Source organism: Arachis stenosperma, chromosome 7, assembly GCF_014773155.1.
Source record: "Arachis stenosperma cultivar V10309 chromosome 7, arast.V10309.gnm1.PFL2, whole genome shotgun sequence".
Lineage (NCBI taxonomy): Eukaryota > Viridiplantae > Streptophyta > Magnoliopsida > Fabales > Fabaceae > Arachis > Arachis stenosperma.
In genome coordinates this window covers 3,635,949-3,663,412 of record NC_080383.1, presented here as the reverse complement: position 1 = coordinate 3,663,412, position 27,464 = coordinate 3,635,949, and the positions used below count along the sequence as shown (strand labels likewise).

Here is a 27,464-nt window from a genome sequence, read left to right as displayed (position 1 = left end):
TTTCAACTTCATTGAAATTTTGTAACACTAGTTAGAGAAATCTGAATCTATTATGAGTTGACAATTTATTATTTCAATATAAAAATATTTGATAATAAAAAAAATTAAACAAAAATAATTAAAATTTGATTATTTAATATTTATTAATTATTATTAAAATTAATAAATATTAAATAAGATAAATTTAAGCCGTCTTTTTTTTCTTCTTAGTATGATGATTTTAATATAAGTATATATAATCAACTAATCAATAATTCACATAGAAATATTCAAGAGGGATTCACAAACTTCAATTACAGTTGCTTGAATGCATATATATTCACATCCTATGACATGACCTCTAATCTATCAAAGTCATTCTCTCAACTGAATTATTACTATTATTATTGTTATCACTCCATTCTACATTCTTCCTTGCTAATACATTAAGAGCTGTAACTACATCACTAATCAAAGGCCTTAATTCAGCATCTTCTTGAAGACACATTGCTGCTATTGCTATTGCTTGGTGTAGACCCCTTATAGGGTATCTCCCTTCTAGCAATGGATCAGCCATTAGTGTAAACTTCCTTCTGTCTTTGAGTAGTGGATATGCCTGAAAAAATAACAAACATTATATAAATTTTGGAACATTCTATTCACATTGATCATAATGTTAAAAATATAGGTTTGGTTTGAGTTTTCATTTTCTGTTTTACTTTCAATGTTTCTGTTTTCAAGATGCTGTGAAAAGAATAAAAAAATGCTACTATTCAGGGACGGATCTATGTGTGGCGTGTGGGGCCAATGCCCCGTTAAATTTTTTAAAAACTAATAACAATTATATATGTGTGTAGAGAATTGTCCTCATTATAATAATTTATTTGCCCCCACACTTCAAAAAAAAATTATGTGTAAGAAATATTTATATTATTAGATATTAATACAATAATAAAAATTATTATCTTATATAAATTCAAAACAAATATTAATAATAACTAATAAAAATTTAATTATTTAATTGCCTAAAGTTAAGCTTAATTTTTTAAATATAAATGAGATTATTAGTATTTAATACTTTTTTTATAATATATATATCATTTATTTATTTGTTATTATTTTGTTTAATTTAATTTTGTTTATACATACATATAATATTGTTTTCGTTAAAAAAAGTTTACTATAATATTATAAAGTGTTAACTTTTCAATTAAATATCAAAAAATTATTTAATATTTATTTAATAGAGAAAAATATATTATTTTGTCTATACCTACATATAAAGATAATTGTGGTTGTTTGATTTAAATTTTTATTTCTTCACAAATTTTTTGACTTTCTCGCATAATTTTAGAAAAAATTCAGACACCAAAATAAAAAATTGTCAAAATTTTAATTTAGTTCATTCAAGTTATATTTTTTATAATTTTTTTAGCTATTGAGTTATAATTTTTTTTGTATCATATAAAAAATAATCACTATAAATATAATTTGACAGATATTAAATGCTTGACTAGGAACAAATATTAATAATAAATGTAACTCACGCAATATTACCGAAATATTAAAATAAAAAAATTAACTAAATTATTATACTTTTAAATGTATTAATTATATTTATTTATTAAAAATTTGATTAGCTAATATACTCCAAAATTTAAATATCTAAATATATTAATATTAATATTTTTTATTATTTTACTATATTATTTTACCCCACTTCTAAAATTTTCTGAATCCGTCACTGCTACTATTGGATCCAACATTATCTACTATGTTATGAGAAATGAGATGTTTTTGTTTTAAGTGTATCAAATTCTACAACTATCAAATGAAGGAACTATCTATGATAAGAAATTAATTCAATGACATACCCAAGTAACTAAGTTTTGCTCCCCTGATGGTCTCATATGATCAATGACTCTTCTACCTGTAATCATCTCCAAAAGCACAACACCAAAACTATATACATCAGATTTTGTTGTCAATTGTCCTGTGGAGGCATACTCAGGAGCACAATAACCATAAGTTCCCATCACCCTTGTTGACACATGAGTTTTATCTCCGGTCGGACCAAGCTTTGCTAGTCCAAAATCTGATAATTTTGGATTGAAATCCTCATCCAAAAGTATGTTTGATGCCTTGAAATCGCGATATATAACCGGAGGATTTGCTACTTCATGTAAATATTCAAGTCCTCTAGCAGCACCTTCTGCAATTTTCATTCTTGTGCTCCAATCCAAAGCCTTTTTGTCTGGAGGTAGATCTGGAAATCATTTTCATTTCAGTACATTAACAATTCAGTGTATTTGAATATCATTTGTATCGAAATATATTGAGTTATGAATGTATCAAATTTCCAAAAAGTCACAAATCTTTTGGAAATATGAGTATTTTACTTACCAAAAAGATGATCTTCTAAAGAACCATTAACCATGTACTCATACACAAGAACTCTTTGATCACCATCAGCACAATACCCTACTAAATTGACAAGGTAAGGATTATGCAAGAGGCTTAACATCAAAACCTCTACTATAAATTCTCTGTTTCCTTGAAATCCATTCCTGTTAAGTTGCTTCACAGCAACAACCTGCATTTTAACACATCATTTAAAACAAGATTAATTAACTTCAACTCTGCATAAAAAATAAAAGTGATATGAGATTAGTTAAAGTAATATACCTGATTTGTTCCTCTAAGGAATCCTTTGTATACTCTTCCAAAGCCTCCTTCACCAATCATGTAGTCAGGGTGAAAGTTCCGGGTTGCGAAGCATAGCTCGGAATAAGTAAAAATCTGAGAGGTTAAATTTCCTCTTCCAAGTTTTTCTATTTCGCCTTCGATGAAATTTCGCTTGCTACTATCTACAAGATTAAATTTGTGCAAGGTTTCAGTGTTGGTGATTATCATTAAGAATGGTTTAAGAGATTTGTTCATAGGCCAATTATGAGAAATTGAGGAACAAAAGTTTAAAGATCAACTATTCAGCAAGAAACATAGAACAAGAAATTAAAGCCTATTGTATTAGCATTATTTCATATATTTTTTCATTTTTAGGATTATACATACTTTATCTAAAAGATTTGAACACCAAAACAAAATTGGCCTCAAGACATTAGACAAAAATTTGAAGAGATATTTCCACAATGAAGAAGATTAAGATATTGAAGATGATGAAAAGAAATTACCAGTTTTGAGAGAGAAATTGGCAAATATTGATGGTACAGGTTTTCCTTCATGATAGCTCTTAATTTTCTTCTTCAAAGTTTTCTTATGGAACCTATGTTGTGATGTGCAACATGCAAAGAAGCTCATTTTCCACTCCTAAATATTTTTATCTGACCAAAACAACCCTCATGCAGAAAAATACAACAAATCTATGTCTAGATTACAGATGTTATAAAGATCCAATACTAATTACATAAGAAACCCCAGAAGTGGCTTGAAATTAATATTTTTTCAGGTGATCTCTTAACACAAGGGAAATTTGTTCCTGAAAAAACCAGATTGAACAATCTGGCTTCTCAGAACTATTCCCACATGTCATTGTGTTCTTTTTTTTTTTTTTCTTAAAGCCTCTAGGAAGGAGGAAAAGGCAATGAAGACTTAGTCAAATTTGTTAATCCAAAAATAACCATTTCATGTTTGATGTTATTTTCTAAAGTCCTCAATATAGGATTTTCATACTCATTAATCATAGAGGTTCCACTTCATTATGACAAGCCAAAAAGGTGGTTCATTCCTTTAAAAAGTATCATCATCTAAAATAAATAGAGCCAACTATTTTATATGGATAGCATGTGTTTATGTAATAAGTGTGATACCTAATTTTAGCTGTGATTTAGATCTTACAGCTCTGAAATTTTTTTATTGCAATCAAGTCAATTAAATTCTTTTCAAAACATAGCTTTGATAATTTTGTATAGGAGTTTACATAATTTTTTTATGTTAATATATTAAGGGTTTTGGAATTGGATTGTTAGTTGCATATTTGATGTGAATTATTATTGATTTCAAAAGCTATACAAATTAGGTAACACCAAATAAATAGAAACTACATGCTGTTAACCTGATAACAATTAAAAAATAAAAAATGCTATTGGTACACCAAAATCAGTCACTAATGTATTTGTATATAAATACATGTGTAGTTTAATTTAGGGTTAAATACGATTTTAGTCCCTAAGATATTAGGTCGAAAATTTTTTTCGTCCCCAACCTTTTTTTGCATACAAAATCGTGCATAAGGTTAATTTGATTTTAAAATTGTCCTTACTTTAGGGACCAAAATCGTACGGAGGTGGCGGCGGTGAATCGTGGACAATTTATTCTACTTCTTCCCTTCCTCCTTCTTCTTCTTTACTTGCCCCTTTGTAAGAGCAGAAACATTTTCTTTCTCTTATTTTTTTTATATTTTATAATTTTTTTGTAATAGGTAATTTGGTTTAAAATTTTAATATTTAAGTAAAAAGGACAATTTTAAAATTTGGTTTTAAATCTTAGGAATAATTTTGTATGCAAAAAAAGGTTGGGGACAAAAAAAATTTTCGGCCTATACTTCAGGAACGAAATCATACTTAACCCTTTAATTTATTTTCAATGTGTATTTGTATTCCAACATGTATTTTATATTGGTGACTGTCTTTGGTAACTAATTTTAGTGTATACGTAGCATAATCTTTAAAAAAATAGATAGAGTAATTTGCAAAATTTTATGAACCAACTTGTATTGAATGAGTGGCCAGTTCGCTCGTCCGTTTAAGCAAGTGTTAGGAGTTCGCCTACATAGGACATTACCATGATAAAGACATTGTATTAATGGCTCAAAAATTGAAGGTATAATCTGATAAGTTTGTTGCATTTCATTAGGATGCCACAACTGTTTTTTTAGGCATTCTTCACCTGCCACAAACTCTATTGAATGTCTTTCTATACTAATATAAATAAACTTTTTTTGGACCATACTGAATGAAAAAAAAAAAAAGCAATATATGAATGGTCAATTATTGATGAATTGATCATGCTATAAAAAGCATGCTCTATGGTTTGTTACAAGGTACAACTACATGCATAACTGTGCTACTTTTGCAACCTCATTCATATCTTCATCTCATGTCATTTTTGGTTTCATAAGATGGAATAAAAGGTAGAGATGACAATAGAATAGAGTACTGCGGTTATATCCATCTCAAATATTAACTATTTGTTTCATTATCTATTCTGTTATTTGCAGATATTTTATTTTTCTCTCCAAACCATACTTGCAGGTACTTTACATTACAGATTCAAATCCATCATATCCTAATCTTTATTTTTTTTTTCATGAAATATAATATATGATTTGTAAAAATATAAAGTACTAACAATAATATCATATAAGATTTAAAAACAATTAAAGTTATCAAATTATAATTCAAAACAATGTTAAAAAAATTTAAATTGATCAAACTAATTATTATTATTATTCAATTATAAAATTCAAAATTTTTTATTATTATTTTATTTATTTAAAATATTAGCTTTTTACACAAATCTAGTTCCAGTTCCAGATAAAAAGAAAGAGAGGAAGCTGGTGAAAATTGAGGGATATGAGCAGGAACAATAACGATGAAACTACCATCGAAGGAGAAGAATGCTGTCTTGTTATTTTCTCTCAAATTCCTTCTCGGTTGGCTAACACCAGATAGGTTATTAGTTAGAAACTTAGAATAATACTATACATCTAAATTTTTTTATGAATTAAGTCTAGTTAAATTAAATAATAAAATTTAAAATAATATTAGCATAATTAATTTTATTATATTAAATTAATTTAATTATATTTAATTAATAAAAAAATTTAGATGTATAATATTATTTTTTATTAATTTATTATGGACACTTTACGGTCACGTGAATAAGTATTTATTAATTATTATAAATATTTTAAATAATTTTTTATTATTTAATTTTATGTATACAATTTTGTTTCCTTCATTGTTTAAGCCAATGAGAATTTTTGTATTTATATAAAACTTTTGAAAGGGCCAGAAAAAAACAAGCTATTTAGTTGTCACTCAAATTGCTTCAATATTAAGAATTATTTATATGAGACCATCGAAAATAATAGTTGAAGTATTTTAATATATTTAATTAAACTATTTTGATAAAATATATATTAATATTTTAATTATTTTACCATAAAATATTCTTATCTGATATCTGATAAAGGACATAAAGCCGGAGTATATTATTGGGAATAAGTAGTATGACCACAATCTAATTGATCATGTGTCAAATAATTTATTATTGTTATTATATTAAAATGTTAATATAATAAGGTTTTTGATTAAATTTAGAGATTTATCATTGTAATAGTGATCATAATATTAAGAGATCAATCTTTTATAATTTAATCTAAATTATTTTTTGTTATAGAATTATTAAAAAGGACATTATAACAGTCAATATAATAGATCTTATTTATTAAATTATATATATAGATAGTGCATATAGAGATATAACCATTGAACCGACTTACTTTAAGAATTCCTAATGGTTATAATTACCGCATATTTGTCATAGGATATTCTCAAGATGAATATAGTAATAGAGTTTCTTTTGACATGCGGTTGTCATAGTAATTAACAATGTATTTATTATACTTTGATTCCGGACACCTAATACCCTAAAGTGCTAGTTGAATGGATATTGTGTATGATTTAAATACTTGTAGAATTAATTATTAGTGAATAAAAAATCCGTTAACTCTTAGTAAAGAGTTTGAACTCTATGATTATAATAACTGAGATGAATGAAACCTTGGCTAAGGGGACTGAATGAATGAAGAAATGAGTTTTTTAAGTCATTTACAGTTCATTATAATAATGGTAACAAGTTAGAATTTGACAATTAAACCATACTCTAAGGGTTAACCAAGAGCGAAAAAGATGGAAGAAATTATACTTTGTTCTTCTAAGGTTCTTAGTAAAAATATATTACTTCATACTATCGGGTCGTTAAGGAATGTTGCTCGACACCAACCTTGATTAGTAAATTTAGTATTACTAATTTACTACCCGCTTAGTATTGAACCTATAGGGTTACACACTAACGAGTGTTCTAATCTTTGTTGTAGAATTATCTAATTATTATTTTGATTTGATCAAATAAATAATTATATTAATTCAAATAGAATATTATTGTATTCTTTACTAGTACCAAGAATATAATAATAGTATGATAATTGAGAATATTAAATGAGATTTGATTATAATTAGTTATTCTATTTCTAAACTTGAATTTTAAATTTAGATATTTAGATCTGATCCATATATTATTATTGGAATAAAGTTTAAATATAAAATAAATATTTAAGATTAGTTTTTTTTTCTTCTGCTGTGAGTTATAAACACATAGATCTCTAATTTGGGGTGGCAGTGGGACAGGTAGTGGCGGGTTTTTGCCCTACCCGACACCGCTCCACCGTCCTGTTACTCATATACTACCCGGGGGTAGTAAATTACAGAACTCGAACCCGCCCCTGCGGGTACCCGCCCTACCCCTACCCACCTCTATAAAAATTAAATATTTTAATTTTAACTTATTCATATATAAATTAAGACAAAAATATAAAATTCATAGATAAATTAAATACAAACATAAAATTCATACAATGTCATTAACTAAATAACTTGAAATTAAAAAAAATATTGTTAGATCACTGCAAATTTAACACTATAATAAAGAAATTACAATATTAGATATCAAAGGATCTTCAACCCTTATTCTTGATCACTTTCAACATCTTCATCATCATTAAAAGTTTGCAAATCAAGATTTAAATCTAAAAATCAAAAGAGATAACAATTAACAAATTAATTGGTACTATGTAAAAAATTGGGCAATTCACTGATATAAGCCAAGGGAAAAAAATTTACACCTGTCAGTCAAAATCAAAACTAGTTCATGAATCAACCAAAACACAATTTTATATAGTTCGAATTAATTTAATTCGAACTTCACTCTCAATGTAATTCGAATCACACTGATTCAAATTACAGACACACGCACACACCCACTAATTCGAATCAACCTGATTCGAATTACACAGACACACTAATTCGAATCAGACTGATTCAAATTACACACATGCGCAATCCAAAGTATAATTCAGGTTCAGTGGTATATTTAACTGCTGAGTTTGATTATTTGTGTTTGCTGAGTTTGATTATGCTCAAGTTCAGCGCTATATTTGACTACTGTGTTTGATTATAAATTGAGTTTGATTATACATGTTTACCAAGTTTGATTATACTCAGGTTAGGTGCTATATTTAATTCCTGAGTTTGATTATACGTGTTTGCTGAGTTTGCTCAATCAAGTAAAACTCAGCAAACACGTATAATCAAACTCAGGAATTAAATATAGCACCTAACCTGAGTATAATCAAACTTGGTAAACATGTATAATCAAACTCAATTTATAATCAAACACAGTAGTCAAATATAGCGCTGAACTTGAGCATAATCAAACTCAGCAAACACAAATAATCAAACTCAGCAGTCAAATATAGCACTGAACCTGAATTATACTTTGGATTGCGTGTGTGTAATTCGAATAAGGTTGATTCGAATTAGTGGGTGTGTGCGTATGTTTGTAATTCGAATCAGTGTGATTCGAATTACATTGAGAGTGAAGTTCGAATTAGGGTAATTCGAACTATATAGAATTATGTCTTGGTTGATCCTTATGGAGTTGAGACATTATCCGTTGCTTGTGGAGTTTCTGAAGTTGGATTAATATTACTACTTTAAACTTCAATTTCATTATCATTAGGAGCAACATTGTTGCTTTGTGTGTCTTCTCTAGCATTACTAGCCATGAAGTAATTTAAAAACACCTACATCAATTAAATTAAAATTAATGAGGGTATAAAATTAACATAAATCATATCATAAATACATAAAAATCAGAATGCACAATTACAAAATAAGAATAAAATCAAAATAAAAAATGCATAAAAATAATAATTCAAGGCATAAATGCACAAAATAATAAATACATCTACTGATTTTTTAATATTTCTTTGTTCCTAATATAATAAGCTCACGCACCAACCTCATGTTATTTCATGACTTTTGCACGATCAAAATAATTAATTTCCATGTTACTATCTTTTTAAGAATTTTGATCCATTTTCTCTTTTATAACATCACATCATAGCTACCCACTATTTGGTTCCATATCTTTTCTTGTCTCATCATTTCATTTTTTTTTGTCCTCATCCTCACATACATACCTTCTATTTACCCCCACAATTTAAATTTTGAATCAACAAAATTTTCATATTATGAACATACCCATCACCATTTGTGATGTCTTTTCATTAGTATCTTATTAGTTATCATTTAGTAAAACGACACCCAATAGCTAGTTAGGGATCTTAATTCCTTTTTCAGCTAAATATATGAAAAACAAAGAGAGAATTATTTCCTAAAGTTCTTCATAGTTCATACTGAAATGCACAACAATTATTTATTTATATTATATGTCCTCGATAATTATTCAGAAATGTAGATAAAAGTTAAAGTTGTTTATCAAAATGATGAACTATATAATGATATAGTTATATACAAGTTAGGATTAAAGAAGTTAATTAGGACATAAGAAGATATATAGAATAGAACAGAAAATTATTGCTCTGGTCTTTATTCTTAACAAAGGAAACAGAACAGTTTGTGATTCTCTCCATAATTAGAACACTATGAGCATATTTCCTTTCATAAACCAAATCATTCTGATCTTGAAGGTCCATTCAGTACTCAATGACAATTGTAAAATCAGAATAAAATCAAAATCCAGAATGCATAAAAATGATAAAGAAGCCAAAAAAACTTCTGCATATAACCAATCAACAAAGAAGCCAAAACAACTTCAATTTTTCAAGCTTTATTCCAACTAAGTTTGAGAAATTGAACCAACAAACATATTGTTCTCTGAATCAAGCTGTTTCAACCCACCAAACTTAGTAACAAACTCAGAAACTCCCCAAAGAATCTGTTATCACCTAAATCAAGAAACTAAGACTCTTACAAGAAGAAGAGTTAGGCAATGCAGGTTTTGAAACATGCTCATAGAAGGAGTTTCTATGAACCTTAAGAGAAATAACTCTATCACATAATTTTCAAATTAAAGCAAGAATCTGCCCAGTCAAAGATTCCATGCACTGAATTTTAAAGAATCTTTTGAGCATCAAAATTAATTTTAGTTTTTGTTTAATTATTTTAATATAAAACTTAAATCATAAAAAAGTTAACTTAAAAAGAAAAATTGAAGAAGCACAGAAGCAGTAAGTAGTGAACGAGGAGTGTTTAGTGCTTACCAGTCACCAGAAAGACGACGAGGGATGAAAGAGGGATGACAAAGACCAGAGACCACAGATCGGAGAGGCGAGTCGGCGAGGACAGTGACGGCGAGAAGCAGGAGCGACGCCGACGTGGGAATCTAGTGAGGATTTGAGCCCTAATTCCTTGGGTTGGTGAGCGACGGCGGCTGTGACAACGCCGACCGGCTTACTGCGACAGAATAAACTGTGACAGCGAGTCGGCGACTGACTGGTGGTCTGGTGTAGCTAAACCGAGGTTATGGTCCTTGGAGAAGAGTTGAAGAAATGACAAAGAAAGTTGGGAACTAAATGGAAGTGACGGTGAGAAATGAGAACTAAACCCTAATTTCTAAAATTTTATATATATTTAAACCGAGGCTATGGTCCTTGGAAAAGAGTTGAAGAAATGACAAAGAAAATTGGAAACTAAATGGAAGTGACAGTGAGAAGTGAGAACTAAACCCTAATTTCTAAAATTATATATATATATATATATATATATATATATATATATATGGATTCTGGGACTGTCCTGCCCAATGCATTAACTCGCCACAATTTAAAATTATATATATATATATATATATATATATATATATATATATATATGGATTCTGAGACTGTCCTGCCCAATGCATTAACTCGCCACAATTTAAACTCGATCGGATAGGAGTAGAGAGGATATCTGCGAGTACGGATACTACTCCCATATACATATATATATATATATATATATATATATATATATATATATATATATATATATATATATGGATTCTGGGACTGTTCTGCCCAATGCATTAACTCGCCACAATTTAAACTCGATCAGATAGGAGTAGAGCGGATATCTGCGAGTACGGATACTACTCCCATCCCTACTCTAATGCACTTGAGCACAAGATCATTACTTTATAGTTACTTTGTTTTCACAAATGACGGTTTTACCATTCAACAACTACCACAGATCTATGACGAATTGACGATTGTTCATGTGATCCATGTGTATGAAAAAGGCTTGATCAATCATTATTTAAATTTTTAATCGAGGCTTTCTTTTATATAAAATCAATCTAAATTAAAATTCAATCATCACATCATTTTGTATATAATTTTACACCAAGTGTGACAATAATATATTTTTTTAGTTGGCTGAGTAGGTATTCAATTTCACTATTTGAATAAGTGTTAAAAATTCGAATTTCATCGTATATACAATATATTTATCAATAATAACTTTTTAAATAAAATTTAGATATTGATAAATCAGTTTTTAATTTATTAAATTAAAAAATATTATAAAAAATAAAAAAATGATATCTCTAATTATTGATGTAGACATAATTATTAATTGGGTTTATTTTTTATATTAAATTTGGTGTATTTTACTTTTATATACTATACTTAAATGTAGGACAATTTGTAAATGAAAATGATTTGGTGTAGAAAATAGATAATAAAATAAAAAAATAAATATTAAATAAAATTTAAAATTTTTCAATGTTTAAATAGATCTGTTCGATTTACTCTAAAATAATATTGTATTATTAAAAAACAAAATTACACCATTTGATTCTAATGCCATTAATTAAAAAAAATTGAATTTATCTTATACCATATTTTAAAAATGTTATTAGTATAGTAAAATTAGTCACTAAATTTAACTATAAATATATGTGTAGTTTAATTTATTTTTAATATATATTTATATTCTAACATATATTTTATATTAGTGACTAATTTAATAGTTAATTTTAATATATACACAGCATAGTCGCCATATTTTTGTATAATACTAAAACTCCAAAACGACCAATATATTCATCATATTCTCTTTTGGATCTCATAAGAAAAAAAAAGTAAATGACAAGTGGATCTTTTAAAATTTTGACTTTGGACTAGTTAATCCTTAAAAAAAAAAAATAGCAAATGGTGAATATATGATATACTTCTGTCCATTTATCAACTAAAATTTAATGGTAATGCTTATATATACTATTAATTACTCTAGCATGTCTATCTATAGAAGATAGTCACGTAGATAATAATTTTTAGAGCAAAACTTTATTTGCTTTGATAGAATTTGTGATAAATAAAAAATATTTGATAAAAAATATATAAAAATTTAAAAGATAATAAATATTTTACAATCTAAAACTACATTGTATTCATATTCATGTGATAGTAATAAGACATACACAATTATAAATAACCAAACATGAACAATTATATTTTGTGTCGCACTATTTATTAACAAAAAAATATACATATTCACTGTTTATTATATTAAAAATTTTATTGATATTTTTTAAAAAAACTAATTATTCCAAAATCAATCTCTTCAAAGATGAGAAAAATTTTTGCCCAATAATAATAATGAAATGAAAAAATATCTCAAGGGTGATTGAATAATGAACATAAGAGCTAAGCAAATAATTGGATGGTTGGGTCCGAAACCAAAATAAGCAAAACGAAGAGAGAGCAGTTCCACATTCACACTCTTCCTTCTTCCCATGTCCATGGCTTCCTCGAACAAAACGTTATTGCTCAGCACCTTCTTCCTTCTCATCATCATAACGGCTCACCAAGTTTCGACCTTGAAATACCCATTTCACCCTCGGGACCTTCTCCCTCTGCTCCCAAAGCAACTCTCTTGGCCGATCCTCAACTCTCTCCACAGTGCGGTCGACCTTCTTCCGGTCTTCGTCGGCGCCGCCTCTAACTCCTCCTCACCGGATAACTCAGTCGAGTGGAAAGGTGCTTGCTTTTATGAGAACAAGGCTTGGATGGTGTTCCATAACAATAGTCAAACCCAGTATGGCGGTGGCACCCTTCACCTAAAGGTCTCTTTTTTATTTTTATTTTTTTTCTGTGTATTATTAGCTTTTGTTTTAGTTTAACTCCTTCATGTGAATTTCAAGTTTTGGCAATCTAGGCAGATGGTATTTCTTAGAGAGAGACAGACAGAATGAAAATATTGAATTTGAGATTTTAAGATAGGTTTTATTGTAAAAATTGTAGTTTACTACTTGAATTAGATCGATGAATTAAGCAACCTTGTTTTTGCTGACGTTATGAAATCTTAGTATTGACTGGCATATAAGATAAGCATTAAGTAGAAACTGATCATGATTTTTTAGCTATCTTGTATCCCCCCCAAATTCAGTTGGAAAAGTATAAAGATAATCCTGTGGGATTTTGGTGTGCCTGAGTATTTTCAATTTTCGACATATTAGGGTGCCTAAATGAGGAGAGGGTAACAGACCTATTATGGAGTTTTGCTTCAGATACAAGTTTGTGTTTGAGTAGTTTTTGGTAGAATTTGATTGGTGAGATTGACATTTGGAAGGTTTAGAAAATTTCCTTTGGTGGTCATCTAGATTAGATTGCATCAAAAGAGAATGAGGTGACTGGATTTTCCGCAAATCATTATTTTGATAAGTCATTATTACTGTATGCAGTTCTATGTTTATATTTCTATCACCTTCCAATTTTACCGATGCAAACTTGTCTTTGGTCTTAGAAGGAAGCTGACTTATTGCTGTATCTATATGCTTATCTAGGTTAGCGAAGCTCATAGTTGGACATGCTTAGATCTTTATATATTTGCTACCCCGTATCGAGTAACATGGGATTATTATTTCCTTTCACGGGAGCATACACTCGAGTTCAGCGAGTGGGAAGGCAAAGCTGAGTATGAGTATGTAAGTGGCCATCACTCCTCTTTACACTATCATTGAGTACGGTGTTGAAATACGTGTTTTGGTTTTAGAGATACTAACTCTCTTTGTCAATTAGGTGAAAAACCATGGGGTATCAATTTTCCTTATGAAAGCTGGGATGTTGGGAACACTTGAAGCACTATGGGAGGTCTTTCCTTTATTTACAAATACTGGATGGGGTGAGAACTCCAATATCAACTTTTTGAAGAAGCATATGGGAGCTTCTTTCGAAGCACGTCTTGAGCCGTGGGTTACAAATGTCACCGCTGACGATATCCACTCTGGTGATTTCCTTGCTGTTTCAAAGATCCGAGGTCGTTGGGGTGCTTTTGAGTCTCTAGAGAAGTGGGTTAGTGGAGCGTATGCTGGACACACTGCCGTTTGCTTAAGGGATTCCGATGGAAAGCTTTGGATTGGGGAGTCAGGACATGAAAATGAAGAGGTAAAATATTTAAGTTGCATTATCAGTTTACATATCATTTGTTATATATTGTTGTTATTTCTTGATAATTCCATGACTTTCCTTTTATACTAATCCTTCGCAATTTGAAATATTTCTTGAAATCTGTATTTATAGCTTTGAGTATTTTTTTTTATCTTCAAAGAACATTTTCCATTAACCATGTCTTCAACAGAGTAGTTAAGCCTACATTCTCAATCGCAGGGAGAAGATATAATTGCTTTGATTCCATGGGATGAGTGGTGGGAATTTGAGCTGAATGAAGATGACTCCAATCCCCATATTGCACTTCTTCCTTTGCATCCTGATGTTCGTGCCAAATTTAATGAGACTGCTGCCTGGGAGTATGCAAGAAGCATGGAAGGAAAGCCATATGGTTACCACAACATGATCTTCAGTTGGATAGACACTTTAACCGGAAACTATCCACCTCCTATAGATGCTAATGTGGTATTAATGAAATCATCAATTCTTATTAAATTGTGTTAGATTGCATGCAACCTTGAGTTGTTTCCCCCTAAATTTGAAGCCTTATCTTTTCCGACAGACAGAGAATCATCATACATAACATTGATTTTTGCAGAAATTGGCATGAGCTTTGACACAAATTATACAGATAATATAATTTTTTTTCTTCAAGTACTGTATCATCAGCTCATATGTGTCTTATTGTAATTGCTTGTCTGCTACCTAAAAAGGTCTTTGCTTAATTCCAAAAACAAACAAAAAGTGAAGGATAAATTTACAAAATATGTAAACTATGTCTCATATTTGTTTTAGCTACATGCTACAAATCGTACGATTCTCATGAATGAGTTTTTTGTACTTTGTTCCTCTGCAGGTTGCTTGTGTTATGACAATTTGGAGTCAACTACAACCTGCATATGCTGCAAATATGTGGAATGAAGCTTTGAACAAACGACTAGGCACTAAGGTATGCCTGTTTTAGCAGAAGATGCTTGTGATGTGATCTATTGTATATATTAGTACACAATGGTCATTTTGGATTCGTATGTATCAGTATATTCAAGATATTGTTAGGCACCTAATATGAAAAACTCAACTATGTAATATTTTGGTGTACTTACAGGGACTTGATCTTTCACAAGTTTTGGTCGAAGTTGAAAAGCGTGGATCATCTTTTGAACAATTGCTGACAATTCCGGAGCAGGATGACTGGGTCTACAGTGATGGGAAGTCAACTTCTTGCATTGCTTTTATACTTGAAATGTACAAAGCGGCTGGATTGTTCAACCCAATTGCTAGTTCTGTTCAAGTGACAGAGTTTACAGTGAGTTTGTCTATGAAGTTAGAAAAACTTCTTTGTAGTAGTTTCTTGACCAAGTACACATGGACTTACTTTTTTTTTTATGCAATTAATGCAGATAAAAGATGCATACATTCTGAATTTCTTCGAGAACAACTCTAGTCGATTGCCGAATTGGTGCAATGATGGAGACACTGTGAAGCTTCCATATTGTCAGATCAAAGGAAAGTACCGAATGGAACTTCCGGGATACAACAGCATGGAACCGTATCCTCATATGAATGAAAGGTGCCCATCTCTTCCCACAAAGTACTACAGACCTGAAAACTGCTAGGAGTCATCACTCATCATCTCCACTCCATGGGATGATTCTTTCACCAGATTTTTTTGCCTCTTAGATTTGGATCATTTAGGACATACCAGATGAATTATTGATATTGGTTGTAAACATATGTTGAAATAAGAAGTTATCAACAGTTCAACATTGTAGATGTTCTTGTATCAGAAAGTTCATGTATCATGGATTATGATTATCTTTATAGTTTGTAGCTAAATTTGAACATGTAAATATATACAAGATTGCCTTTGTATCATGCAAAATTTATTTAAATGTCTATATCAGATACAAAACCTATCCCAAGTCTTGCAACATTTTCCCCACTCCATGATTGATTTAGCTACATTTTTAGTTGTCTAGTTGGAAATGGTTGGATTGTGAGCTGTGAAAAATGGCACATAACTTAGATGTCTAGTTGACATTGGTTCTTTTCCCGTTTATCCATTTCTTCCCATTTAAACAAACGCAAAATATGGTTAAATTTCATTTTATTCTCTTAAAAATGTACTTTTAACTTAACCACATCATAAAAGTGGAAAAAAAATTCTTCTTAAAAATGCATAATTAATCATTCAAATGATTGAGTGAAAAAATTGGTTTATTATGAACTACTCGTTGATCAATTCTAACCAATTAAGTATTATTATTATTATATATGGTTGTTTGCCAAGTTTAATAGGGAATATCAGAAAGGATCATTAATTGTAAACCGACCCTACATCCTCTTACTCTTCACCTCAGCATTTAATTGAAAAAAGTACAAAATCATATGAAAAAGCCAGCTTGAGATTAATTTATGTGGTAACCTGCCAACAATGGCTTATTTATGGTACTACAGTTCTTGACATGAAGGTTTAGTTTTTAAGGAAGATTTTTCCTTGGCCAAATCTCAATTGGAAGCCCTTGAGTTGGAACTGGCATTGGATCTCTACTGAAGTTATCGTCTGCACATAGTTTCCAACTGAAGCTTGTCACAAGATAATGGATTGAAACAAGAGTTTCAATCCTGGCCAACTCATATCCTGGACATATTCTTGATCCCCCACCAAATGCAATGAAGCAGTATGGAGGAATAGACAATTGGTCTTCAAATCTACTTGGATCAAACTTTGTTGGTTCTGGAAATATGCTATTGTCCATTTGAGTCATTGCTGTAACCCAGAAGATCTATAAACATGAAAAGTTATAGAAAGATTTTTAGTCACTGACATGATTGAATAACTAATAATATAACGAAGTTCATTGATAACTGTCACCCTTAAGATTAGTTGGATGCAGTTTCTCTCAATGGTAAATCTAAATCTTTATTAAGGGAACTTTGAAATTGCACATTTGTGTTAGAAAGTTTATGTCTGAGTGGTGATTATTTATCTTACCTGCCACCCTTTGGGAATAATGTATCCATCATATTCAATATCTGTCACTGCCTTTCTGAAGCCACCAAAGATGGGAGGAAACATCCTAAGAGTTTCCAATGCTACTCTCCATGTGTACTTCATCTTTGCAAGGTCTTCCCAAGTTAGAGGCTCTCCTGATTGCTTGCTTTTTGCTATCTCTTCTTGTTCTGCAAGCACATACCCAAATACATACATGTCTTATACTAGTTTGAGTGAAGTACCAAAATATCCTCTGAAAGAGAACTTTGCCGGCGAAATAACCTGTTAAAAAATGAACATTCATCTGATATACCCAAAAGATTAGCTCTATTTGACAAAATCACTCAATCATACGTCAACTACTTTTGGTTGGCAGAAATGCTTACATGCCATCTGGTTATTCACAACAATGTAAGCAATTCTGTCAACTGAAATCTAGGATTGAGTGAATATGTCAAAGGAAGCTAACCTTTTGGATATTATCGGATGAATATTCAATCCTCCATTGATTATTTTGTCAGTGAAGCAATCTTTCAAAGACTATTTCAGCAGAAATATGCCCCCCTTTTATGTTACACACAGAATTATCTATTAATCATATTCATACCTTGAAGAACTGCTGCAAAAATTGCAGGTTCATTAGCTAAGAGTCTGATAAGGAAAGTGATTAGAACAGATGAAGTGTCATATCCAGCAACCATGACAAGCATGCTATTATGAATGATCTCCTTCTCAGTGATAACCTGTTCATCACCAGCACTTTGTATGCCAATTAAGCAAGTGATCAAGTCTTGGTGAGTAGAGGCTTCATTTCGCTCAAGTTCAACCCTTTTTCTGTCCACAATCTGCTTCAACATCTTCTGGATCCTTGCACTTGCTCTGAGGCTGCGATTGTAGCGTGTGAATGGCAAGTTAATAGGAATTGACCACATTCCTTTGATAATTGTATGGAAAGAAACTAGGAACTGATCTCTCTGCTTTCCAGGCTCAAGACCAAACAAAAGAGAGCAAATTATGTTGAATGTGAGTGTCTTCATCAGAGGTAACACCTACCAAAATAAATAAAAAACAGAAGGTTAGACAATATTTTCTTCCAACATTGATTTGCCTACTACAATTGCTAGAGAAGAAGGAACACTGTAAACTTGCTTTTTGTTAGGATTTGAATGTCTCTTCTTTTCCCTCTCTACATGACATGATTAGAATACTTAGGTTGCATGATTGTACAACTTGTTTTTTCTTAGACACTATTCTGTTTAGCTTTTCATAGTCACATCACATACCTTAACATTCTGTTTTCCCTTCCAATGCATCTCAAGGTGCCTCCTAACTTCTCCATCAATCTTCCCCACATACAGCTTCAAGGATTCTGGCTTGAGGAAAGACATGAGCGCGCTTCTGACTCGCTTATGATCTTCGCCATTAAGTTCAAGTATGTTTCGATCTCCCATGATCATCTTAACGGACTGTGTTTGCTGGTTATCAATTGTGCCTCCATTGTTAGCGAATATGAACTTGTTTGCAGCCTGTCCATAAATCAAAACAGTTGGTGTTCCAAACAAGTTTAGCTTAGAAACAGGACCATACTTTCTGATCCTCTGTTCAATCCATTTCTCTGCATTGTTTGAACGCATTGCTCTAAGAAGGCCAAGGCTTTGACCAATGATTGGTATTCCAAGTGAACCAGGTGGGACCCTTTTGGATGGCTTTCTTCTTCTGATCAAAAGAAGAAGAACTGGGATTAGTAAGAGGAGAGTAGCAAGGAGAACACTCATGGTTTCTTGGATTCTAAAGATTCCTAGCAGTGTTTTCTGTTTCAGTGATGCTTTTTATAAAAAAACAAACTACTCTGAGTAGCTGCAGCCGGCTGTGTACACCTTCCATTGAATCTTTTATATTTTAAACGATTGAAACTCTAGTAGTTAATTAATTCTAATCCAATAATGTTTTGACACATGGTATGATCTAATATTATTTTATTATTGATATGTTTGGCAGTTTAGCTTCTAAATATATGGTTTCTAGCTATTTTATTATACAGGTAATCATCACATCATTGCTGGTATTTTTTTTCTTTCGTCTCTTTTCTCTAATTTTCAACTTTCAAATCAATGCTCAAGAATGCTCAGGATGTCAAAATCTTCATTTATTATAGAGTATGGGTGTTAGAACATAGATAAGAACTGTGAAGAGGATATGTGTATGTAAATAGGCAAGTTCTTCAAAGGCAAAGGTTTCTTGTGCCTACACTATTTTGTTGTTGCTTGTTTGCTTTGTTCTCTTTATATTTGAGATCTATAACAGTTTACAAAGATTTAAGTACCTAAAAGATCAAATTGTTGACAGGGTAGAAAGTAATTCTTGTCCATTTGACAATGTAGGTGGTGTGAGAAAAGAATTAGATACTAAAAGTATTATTATTCATGTAGTATAAGATTTAATAGTAAGGATTTGTTTGGTTCATTGATTGTGTGTGAAATTAAGGAAAAAAGATTTAAAAATAGCTTCTATTATAAAATATAAGTTAAAATATCACTTTTGTCTCAAATATTTATTTGAGAGTTGAGACAAAAATATTACTTTATAATAATAAAATACTAAAATCTACTATATTTTAGCTCAGAAAACTCAACTATTAAAAATTCCGGAAAAGCTCTGCATACAAGCCATTAGGGCTTGTATGCTTTACAAGTTTATTAAATAATAAATTTAAAATACTCGCTCCTCCAGCTACGTTGATTACACGCGCTATATAATATGCCGCGTATATCTAACTTCCAAATTTAAAATATTTGTTTCCTTCTTCGTTTTCGTTATTTTGAGATTTGGTTGTTCTTCTTCTCGCGCGTCTTCCCTCATTCTTCTCCATCGATCTTTTCCTCTTCTTTTCTCACTGGTATGTTCTTCGTTTACGTTCTCTTTTTCTCTCTCTGCAACTCGAGCTTCGTTTTCTCTCTTGATTTGTTGTTTTCTGAAATCAAAGTTCGAACTCGTTTTGAAGATAATGGATCCTTCAAGCTCAGATTCTGCGCTGAATCCAGGCGATGTGGATTATGAATTTGAATCTAGTGAAGTTCCTGAGGTTTGATTTACAGTAATTTGTATAGCATTGTGTAGTTTAAAAATTGCTGAACATTGTTTAATTACCTAGAATTTATAGCAGACGCTCGGGTGTAGATCAATTTCATCTTTGGGTGTATTTTAGCTATAAGTGTGGGTGTATATACACTTTACTGGTTTTTTGTTATTTTTAATTGAGTTGTTGTTGTTCAGGTGTATTATATCAGTCATGATTGGGTGTGTTTTTAGTTTTTGACATGGTGTATTCTGCAGTCTGTGTATTGACAGTTTATGGCTTTAAAGGTCATTCTGTAGTTGAGTTGTTTCGGTTCGGGTGTATCATATTAGACATGATTGGGTGTATTTGTATCATATCTATGGGTGTATTCACAGTTCTGACACGGTTTATTGTGCAGCCTCTCTCTGTTGTTGATGACGAGCTTGTTCCGAAGGTCGGAATGACCTTTACGACCCTTGAAGATGCCGGAAAATTTTACAGGAACTACGCCAAGGCTGCAGGTTTCTCTACAAGAGTTCAGTGCACAAATAGGAAGGGAAACGAGATTAAGAATCAACTGATTACATGTAGCAGAGAGGGAAAATGGAAATCTAAAATATCTCCAACCGAGAAGACCAATCCGACAGCCGGTTTAAACTGTCCTGCAAGAATTTATATACACACATTGAAGGATGTCGGTGCTTGGATCATTTCAAAGGTTGTGTTGGATCATTCACACCCCTGCTGTCCAAGCAAAGCAGAGATGCTCAAACAGCACAGGGAACTAAGCATGTCCATTCGTCGTACGATAGAGAATAACGACGAGGCCGGTATCAGACCAAGCAAAACCTACCAATCATTTGTTGTGGCTGCCGGGGGTCACCGCGAGTTAAATTTCATCGAAAAGGACGTGAGGAATTACATTAGCAGGGAAGTGCGGAATGTTTCCGAACAAGAAGATGCAAAGGAATTCGGGAAATATTTGTTAAGGATGAAAGAGAAGAATCCGAATTTCTTTTTTGAGCTCGAACTCGAGGAGGATCAATTGATTAAGCTGGCCTTTTGGGCCGACGCAAGAAGCAGAGCCGCCTGTGAGTATTTCGGAGACGTCATTTCATTCGACACCACCTACAATACAAACAGGTAACAAACTGTCTTTTTTTATGATGCTAAATTAATTTATTTTTACGAATCCGCAGCAGAGGTGTATATTGGCTGTGTCATTGGGTGTATTCTAAGCATTTGTTGGGGTGTACCTAATGATTTTGCATTCTGGACCATGGTAATTCGTTTCAGGTATAATTTGATCTGTGGTTCTTTTGTCGGGGTGAATCACCACGGTCAGTCAACACTTCTCGGATGCTCTTTGATGAAGAACGAAGAAATTGAATCATTCAAATGGTTATTTCAATGCTGGCTTCGTTGCATGGGAGGAAACGCTCTGAAAGGGTTTCTCACCGATCAGTGCGCATCAATGAAAAGGGCTTTAGAGGCCTGTATGCCAACAACAGTTCACCGCTGGTGTATTTGGCACATCATGAAGAAGATTCCAAGCAAATTAAACGGGTACAAGGGACACGCCGATATCGAACAACAAATGAGCCATGTTGTTTGGAACTCTCACAGCAAAGACTCATTCGATAGGAATTGGAACGATTTTCTGGTGAATTTTGGTCTTGTAAACAACAAGTGGCTCTCAGGTAATGTGTTTTTAAATTCTGCAGCAGAGGTATAAATTGTACGATCGCTCGGGTGTATTTTACTGTGTGTGTTTGGGTGTATTATGCAGATCTGTACGAAGACCGTCACATATGGGTTCCTATCTATCTGGACCACCACTTCTGGGCAGGGATGAGAAGCACACAAAGGAGCGAGAGCATGCATTCATTTTTTAACAAGTACATCACCCGGAACAGCTCGCTCATTCAGTTTGTCAAACAGTACGATAATTGCCTCGGAAGCAGGGAGCAAGCAGAGAGAGAATCAGATGCTGCAGATTTTCATACGGTCATACCATGTGCAACCAAATCCTCCATCGAAGCTCAGTTTCAAGATGCGTACACCCACGCAAAGTTTAGGGAAGTCCAAGCCCAATTCAGAGGAAAGGCGAATTGCATCACCAGATTAAAGAATTCCGCTCTAGGCTATTCAGTATACGAAGTCGGAGAACAAGTTTCCAGCTCAATATTCGACAAGTTCGCGGTTACCTACGACTCAGTTGCAGCCGAGGTAAAATGCCAATGCTTATTATTCGAGTCGAGAGGGATACTGTGCCGTCACGCACTAAGCGTGTTAAGCTTCGAACAAGTAAGCCAAGTTTCCCCTAGATACATACTGGAACGATGGAGCAAGAAGGTAAAGAGGTGACACACACACATCAAGAGCAGCCACGACGAGCCACTAATGGAGCCAAGAAGCAAGAGGTTCGACCAACTGGTTTTTCGTTCGCAAAATATTTGCGAATTTGCCTCCGAATCGGAGGAGCTGACTGCAATTCTGCACCGTGCGTACGATAACGTCATGGCCGAGATGGAAGCACTAAAAGCCAAAAGGAAGGGGACATCTTCTTTATCCCACGAAGACGCCAACTTGGAATCCGTTAACGAGCTTCAAAGCCCGCCAAGGATTCGAACAAGAGGACGTCCAAAAAACAGGCTAGGTTCAAAGCTGGAGAAACAGATTGCAAATGACACAAAGAAGAAGAAGACGAAAGTTTTAAGCGAGGTAAATGTAATGTTCTTTAAATTTGTGGCGATTGAGTTTATTTTTCTAGTTAATAGTTTAGCTAATGCGTGAGTGTTATATTCAGATAAACCTGTTTGATGCTGCATCAGCGGCGCATTCAAGTTGCAGCCAATATCAGGGACAAGTTATAAATTATCAGTTCAGGGTACCAGCAGCAGGGGATAACTCTTTGGGTGTATAGTTATAGAGAGTATGAGTGTAAAATCCCTGTTACTTTTGGGTGTATTTTTGTTAATAGACAATTTACATATAGACACATATATAGATACATATAGAACAAAAGCTGTAAAAATTCACAGGTTATGGGCGATATATTTCAGTTGATGTTTTTTTTCATATTTTAGTACTTGTAATTCATTCATTTTGAATACTGCACAGACAATTGGGTGTATCTTTTATTCAACCTTGGGTGTATTATTAGACTTGCGTTGGGTGTAACAGTTTATAATATGCGTATGCCTTGATTTTTTGCTTTATGTTTTACCACCTGTAATACAGTTTTTCAATACATCACAGACAATTTACCAGCACAGATAGTTTAACTATGGGAAAAAATATATATGGAATAGAAGTTTTTGATAAATGGCAAATATTTACATCATTTGTTCAATTTACAAACTACCCAGTTTCTATATCCTCAGAATTAATCTGACAAAACGGACTCAATAATACAGAGGATGGCTTCGACAGCCTTATAGCACTACTCTCTCTAATTGCCCGATCTCTCTGTTTATTCATCTCACTGAATAGTATTCGGGAAGCATACTCCACTCTATAGTGGTCCACCTCCTCCTACAATTAAAAAGTATGTTATGTTTAAACAGAAATATTAATTCAGTAAAGTAATACAGAGTTATATAGTTCTAAAGACAGTTACCTGTGTCCAATTATCCCATTCATACTTCCCCTTTTTAATGTTTTCCGGCTCTATTAACTCAAGCCACTTCATTACGTAAATAGCGCAGTCATAGCTGAAAACGAAGAAAATAAATTACAAATCTCATTTAGGAAAGTTTAAGGTTCAGAGTCACAAATCTATACCTTGTTTTTTGGCCTGAAATTTTAACATATGGTGCTTTAATTTCCTTCTCCTTCTCGCCTTTCTCGAGAGGTTTCCCGCCGGCATATGCTATCAATCTTGAAAATACATATCCCTTAAATACCAAAACAAGTCAGTAATACACCCGAATCAATGGACAAGATACACCCAATCGAATATGGAATATACACCCAACTCAAATTTCAAAATAGACCTATCTATTAAAGTAAAGAAGACAGAGGGAACTTACAGTGAATTTATTAATGTCCTTTCTCTCTTTGCTTGGAGCTTTTTTGTGTAGCGGGTCAAGTATTTGACATTTCCGCGTTCTTGTATTTATTAGCCATAACCACCAATGTCCCGAGTGGCAAACAGGAGCAAAAATCTGAAGGATTGCCACATTTCAACAGTCTGTTATTTTATTTGGCATATAAGTAAATAAGCGTACTAACAAATTTACGAAACAAAAACTTACATATGGATGCGAACTTAATTTTTTTCTATCTATGAAGGGAATGAAACTGGGGTAGGCTTCCACCATGAATTCTCTGTTCGTTTTCGGAGATATGAATTCCCCCCTTGGGTGATCCGAAAGTGCCATGCTCTGCAAGAATTGCAATACAAGAAATGAAAACATGAAAATACACAACTTACACCCAATCTAAGCTAACAAATACACCCAAATCAATGCATAAAATACACCCAAAGTTCGTAGAAGTAACACTTACCACAATATCGGGGGGGAGACAGTATATTTGTGCCTGAAACCTCTTTTCCTTTTTCTGGTTTAGGATGAGGCAGATGGCAGATACAATCTAGAAATCAATTTTAAATTAATAAACATTGCAGTTGACTTTGGTGTAAAAACATTAATGTTAGTCTAAAATTACCTGAGATTCTATATCACTGTTTGCCTGGAGGGATGCAAGGTGAGTTCTCATCAAAATGTATTCTCCTTGGCCAGTCAGAGTGCATATCTCCTCAAACTCGTTAGTATCGCCCTTTGCATCTTCCTTCAGTCTCATCCCCCAGATGTAGCACTTTTCTTTCATATCATCCGTAATTTGATTTATTCCCCCCGGGGTTTCAAACTTAGCAGAACTTTCTCCCCCAGTCTCCCTCTGAATTTTTGGACTTTCGCCTTTTCCCTTTGACGCACTGCTTGCTAACTTTTGGACCAAACTGTCCAATTGTTCTAGCATAGTTGCAGTTTCTGGAGATTTTTCCCTTTCAGACTCCTGCGTCGACGCCCCCTCCTGGCTTGAATCTGTCAATCCGAGGCTGAATGATGGCATCCCCGGATCTGTTTTAGGAACATAGGCTGCTGTCCGTGCCATCATCAACAGGGCAGCAGCGTCCTCGGCGTCTGGATGACTGCATCATTATGTATAAGAATAAGAGTAAGAATAAGAATATACGGATGACAAGCAAAGATTGATTCTAGTCTAATTAACTTACATTTTTGTTGGAGCTGGGGGAAGCTTGGGTGTTATTTTTTGATGTTGTTTGGGGGTTTCAGGAGTGCTGCACAGTTACACAAAATCGATCAGGAAGAGTATACACCCAAACTCTTAGCAAATATACACCCAAACCCTAAATAAATATACACCCAATACTATTTTCTTACGTTTCTCTAGCCCCTTCAATCTGTAGCATAGGGGTTGGTTCGGAATCTGCGTCAGTGGTTGTTTGCTGGGATGGCGGCACAAAAAACTGGATCGGGACTCTAAACAAGAATAAAAATGAAAGGTTAACAACGTATTTGAAAATAATAAGGTTATAAGGTTGAAATATTCTTGGATAACTCACATTGCAAGCGCTTCCGACGGCGTTTGTTCCCTAACAACCATCATATTCGAATCATCCGGAGTCAACCTAAAATACACCCAAAGAAGGTCAACAAATACACCCGAACAATTCAAAAAGAAGACGGGCTTTGTTTTTTGAGAACTTACATAATTGCAGTTTTTGCTTTTTTTTTGCTGCCTTTTTTTTCTTGAATAAAATAATAAAAGACTTTTTTTTCTAAAAAAATATATACAGAATTAAAAGTAGAAGTTATTAGAAGAACAAAAGTAACGGTTATTTGAAAGAGAAATTACATGCTCTGAGACGGCTGGTTTACACTACTCTGTTCTGTGCGTCCTTGAGAGGAAGGATCATCACTTCCCAAGTTCACAGCCGGTAGTCTAAACAGATATCATGTTATTCAAACGAAATATACATCCAACTTAGTAAACAAGATACAACCAACTTGATCCACAAAATACACCCATATTGTTTCACAGAATACATCCAAATCACGATAACAAGAATTTATTAAATAATAAAGCTTCTTACGTTTCAGAGGACACATAGCGACCTTCTGTCGATCGCAGGTCAGCCTGGTTGTCCCTGCAAAACAAGATACAATTATTAGCAAACAAAAGACACCAAAATCTTAAATACACAACACAGCAAGACATACCCCTCTGCAGCAGATTTATGAACGTTTTTCCCTAGCAATTCATCAAGTTCGTCACTTGATATTTCATATGTCTCACTACATTCATAAAATAAGACGTTAACAAAAATAATTACGATGATAGACCGTAGGATAGCTTACGAGGTACTGTACCCGTAAAAGTATTGATCTTCTTCAGCAGGTGAATCCTCCACAACTACTTTTTTCTTTTTTTGTGGTGTTCTGGGTGGAAAAAAAAAAACAGTACCAATCAGAAATAAAAAATTAATTTTATCACAGAATATTAATGAAAGAAGTGCTTACTCTTTTGGTGTTGTTTTTGTTTTTTTCTTTTTCTTCTTCTTCTTCCCAGGTGATGATTCTTCGCTCCTATAAGTCAATAAAAGACACCTCAGTTAATACACAAAATCTTTATAAAGAATCCAAAAGAAAGGAGTAATAATTTCAGGACATTACTCATCACTTGGTTCAGATTCAGATTCTGAATCAGAATCTGACTCCTCTTCCCTCTGCTTTCTTTTTCTTGAGTCCATTCTGCAGGCAAACAATCATCATTTAGAACATACTAAAAATACACCCAAATGAATTCACGAGATACACCCAACTGAGTATACAATATACACCCAACGCAGCAAACGAAACACACCCTGC

General features: G+C 32.6%; 3 protein-coding genes across 3 annotated transcripts; 1 reads left to right on the top strand and 2 right to left on the bottom strand.

The window, feature by feature from the left end:
* Positions 1–331: 331 nt before the first annotated feature.
* On the bottom strand, positions 332–3,507 carry LOC130941691 (probable serine/threonine-protein kinase PBL23). Its single transcript, XM_057870262.1, has 5 exons — positions 3,171–3,507; positions 2,665–2,846; positions 2,383–2,572; positions 1,854–2,245; positions 332–595 (listed from the first exon to the last, which is right to left on the bottom strand). Exons 1-5 carry the CDS (start codon positions 3,295–3,297, stop codon positions 341–343), a joined length of 1,146 nt encoding a protein of 381 aa, XP_057726245.1. The 5' UTR covers positions 3,298–3,507; the 3' UTR covers positions 332–340.
* A 9,267-nt stretch (positions 3,508–12,774) lies between these two features.
* LOC130941508 (uncharacterized) lies at positions 12,775–16,426 on the top strand. The gene is made up of 7 exons (XM_057870041.1): positions 12,775–13,188; positions 13,909–14,049; positions 14,144–14,509; positions 14,732–14,977; positions 15,369–15,461; positions 15,618–15,818; positions 15,913–16,426. Exons 1-7 carry the CDS (start codon positions 12,859–12,861, stop codon positions 16,126–16,128), a joined length of 1,593 nt encoding a protein of 530 aa, XP_057726024.1. The 5' UTR covers positions 12,775–12,858; the 3' UTR covers positions 16,129–16,426.
* Positions 16,427–16,901: 475 nt separating this feature from the next.
* On the bottom strand, positions 16,902–19,341 carry LOC130941457 (taxadiene 5-alpha hydroxylase-like). The gene is made up of 4 exons (XM_057869965.1): positions 18,791–19,341; positions 18,115–18,556; positions 17,508–17,695; positions 16,902–17,298 (listed from the first exon to the last, which is right to left on the bottom strand). The coding sequence occupies exons 1-4, from the start codon at positions 19,280–19,282 to the stop codon at positions 16,993–16,995; spliced, it is 1,428 nt and encodes a 475-aa protein (XP_057725948.1). The 5' UTR covers positions 19,283–19,341; the 3' UTR covers positions 16,902–16,992.
* Positions 19,342–27,464: the final 8,123 nt, after the last annotated feature.

Coding starts and splice junctions, on each gene's coding strand:
- LOC130941691 (XM_057870262.1), bottom strand. CDS start 3,297: ATGAGCTTCTTTGCATGTTGCACATCACAACATAGGTTCCATAAGAAA. Junction 2,847..3,170: donor CAATTTCTCTCTCAAAACTG/GTAATTTCTTTT, acceptor TTAATCTTGTAG/ATAGTAGCAAGCGAAATTTC. Junction 2,573..2,664: donor TCCTTAGAGGAACAAATCAG/GTATATTACTTT, acceptor GTTAAAATGCAG/GTTGTTGCTGTGAAGCAACT.
- LOC130941508 (XM_057870041.1), top strand. CDS start 12,859: ATGTCCATGGCTTCCTCGAACAAAACGTTATTGCTCAGCACCTTCTTC. Junction 14,050..14,143: donor GCAAAGCTGAGTATGAGTAT/GTAAGTGGCCAT, acceptor TTTGTCAATTAG/GTGAAAAACCATGGGGTATC. Junction 14,978..15,368: donor CTCCTATAGATGCTAATGTG/GTATTAATGAAA, acceptor GTTCCTCTGCAG/GTTGCTTGTGTTATGACAAT.
- LOC130941457 (XM_057869965.1), bottom strand. CDS start 19,282: ATGAGTGTTCTCCTTGCTACTCTCCTCTTACTAATCCCAGTTCTTCTT. Junction 18,557..18,790: donor AGGGAAAACAGAATGTTAAG/GTATGTGATGTG, acceptor TTATTTTGGTAG/GTGTTACCTCTGATGAAGAC. Junction 17,696..18,114: donor TTTTGCAGCAGTTCTTCAAG/GTATGAATATGA, acceptor ATGTGCTTGCAG/AACAAGAAGAGATAGCAAAA.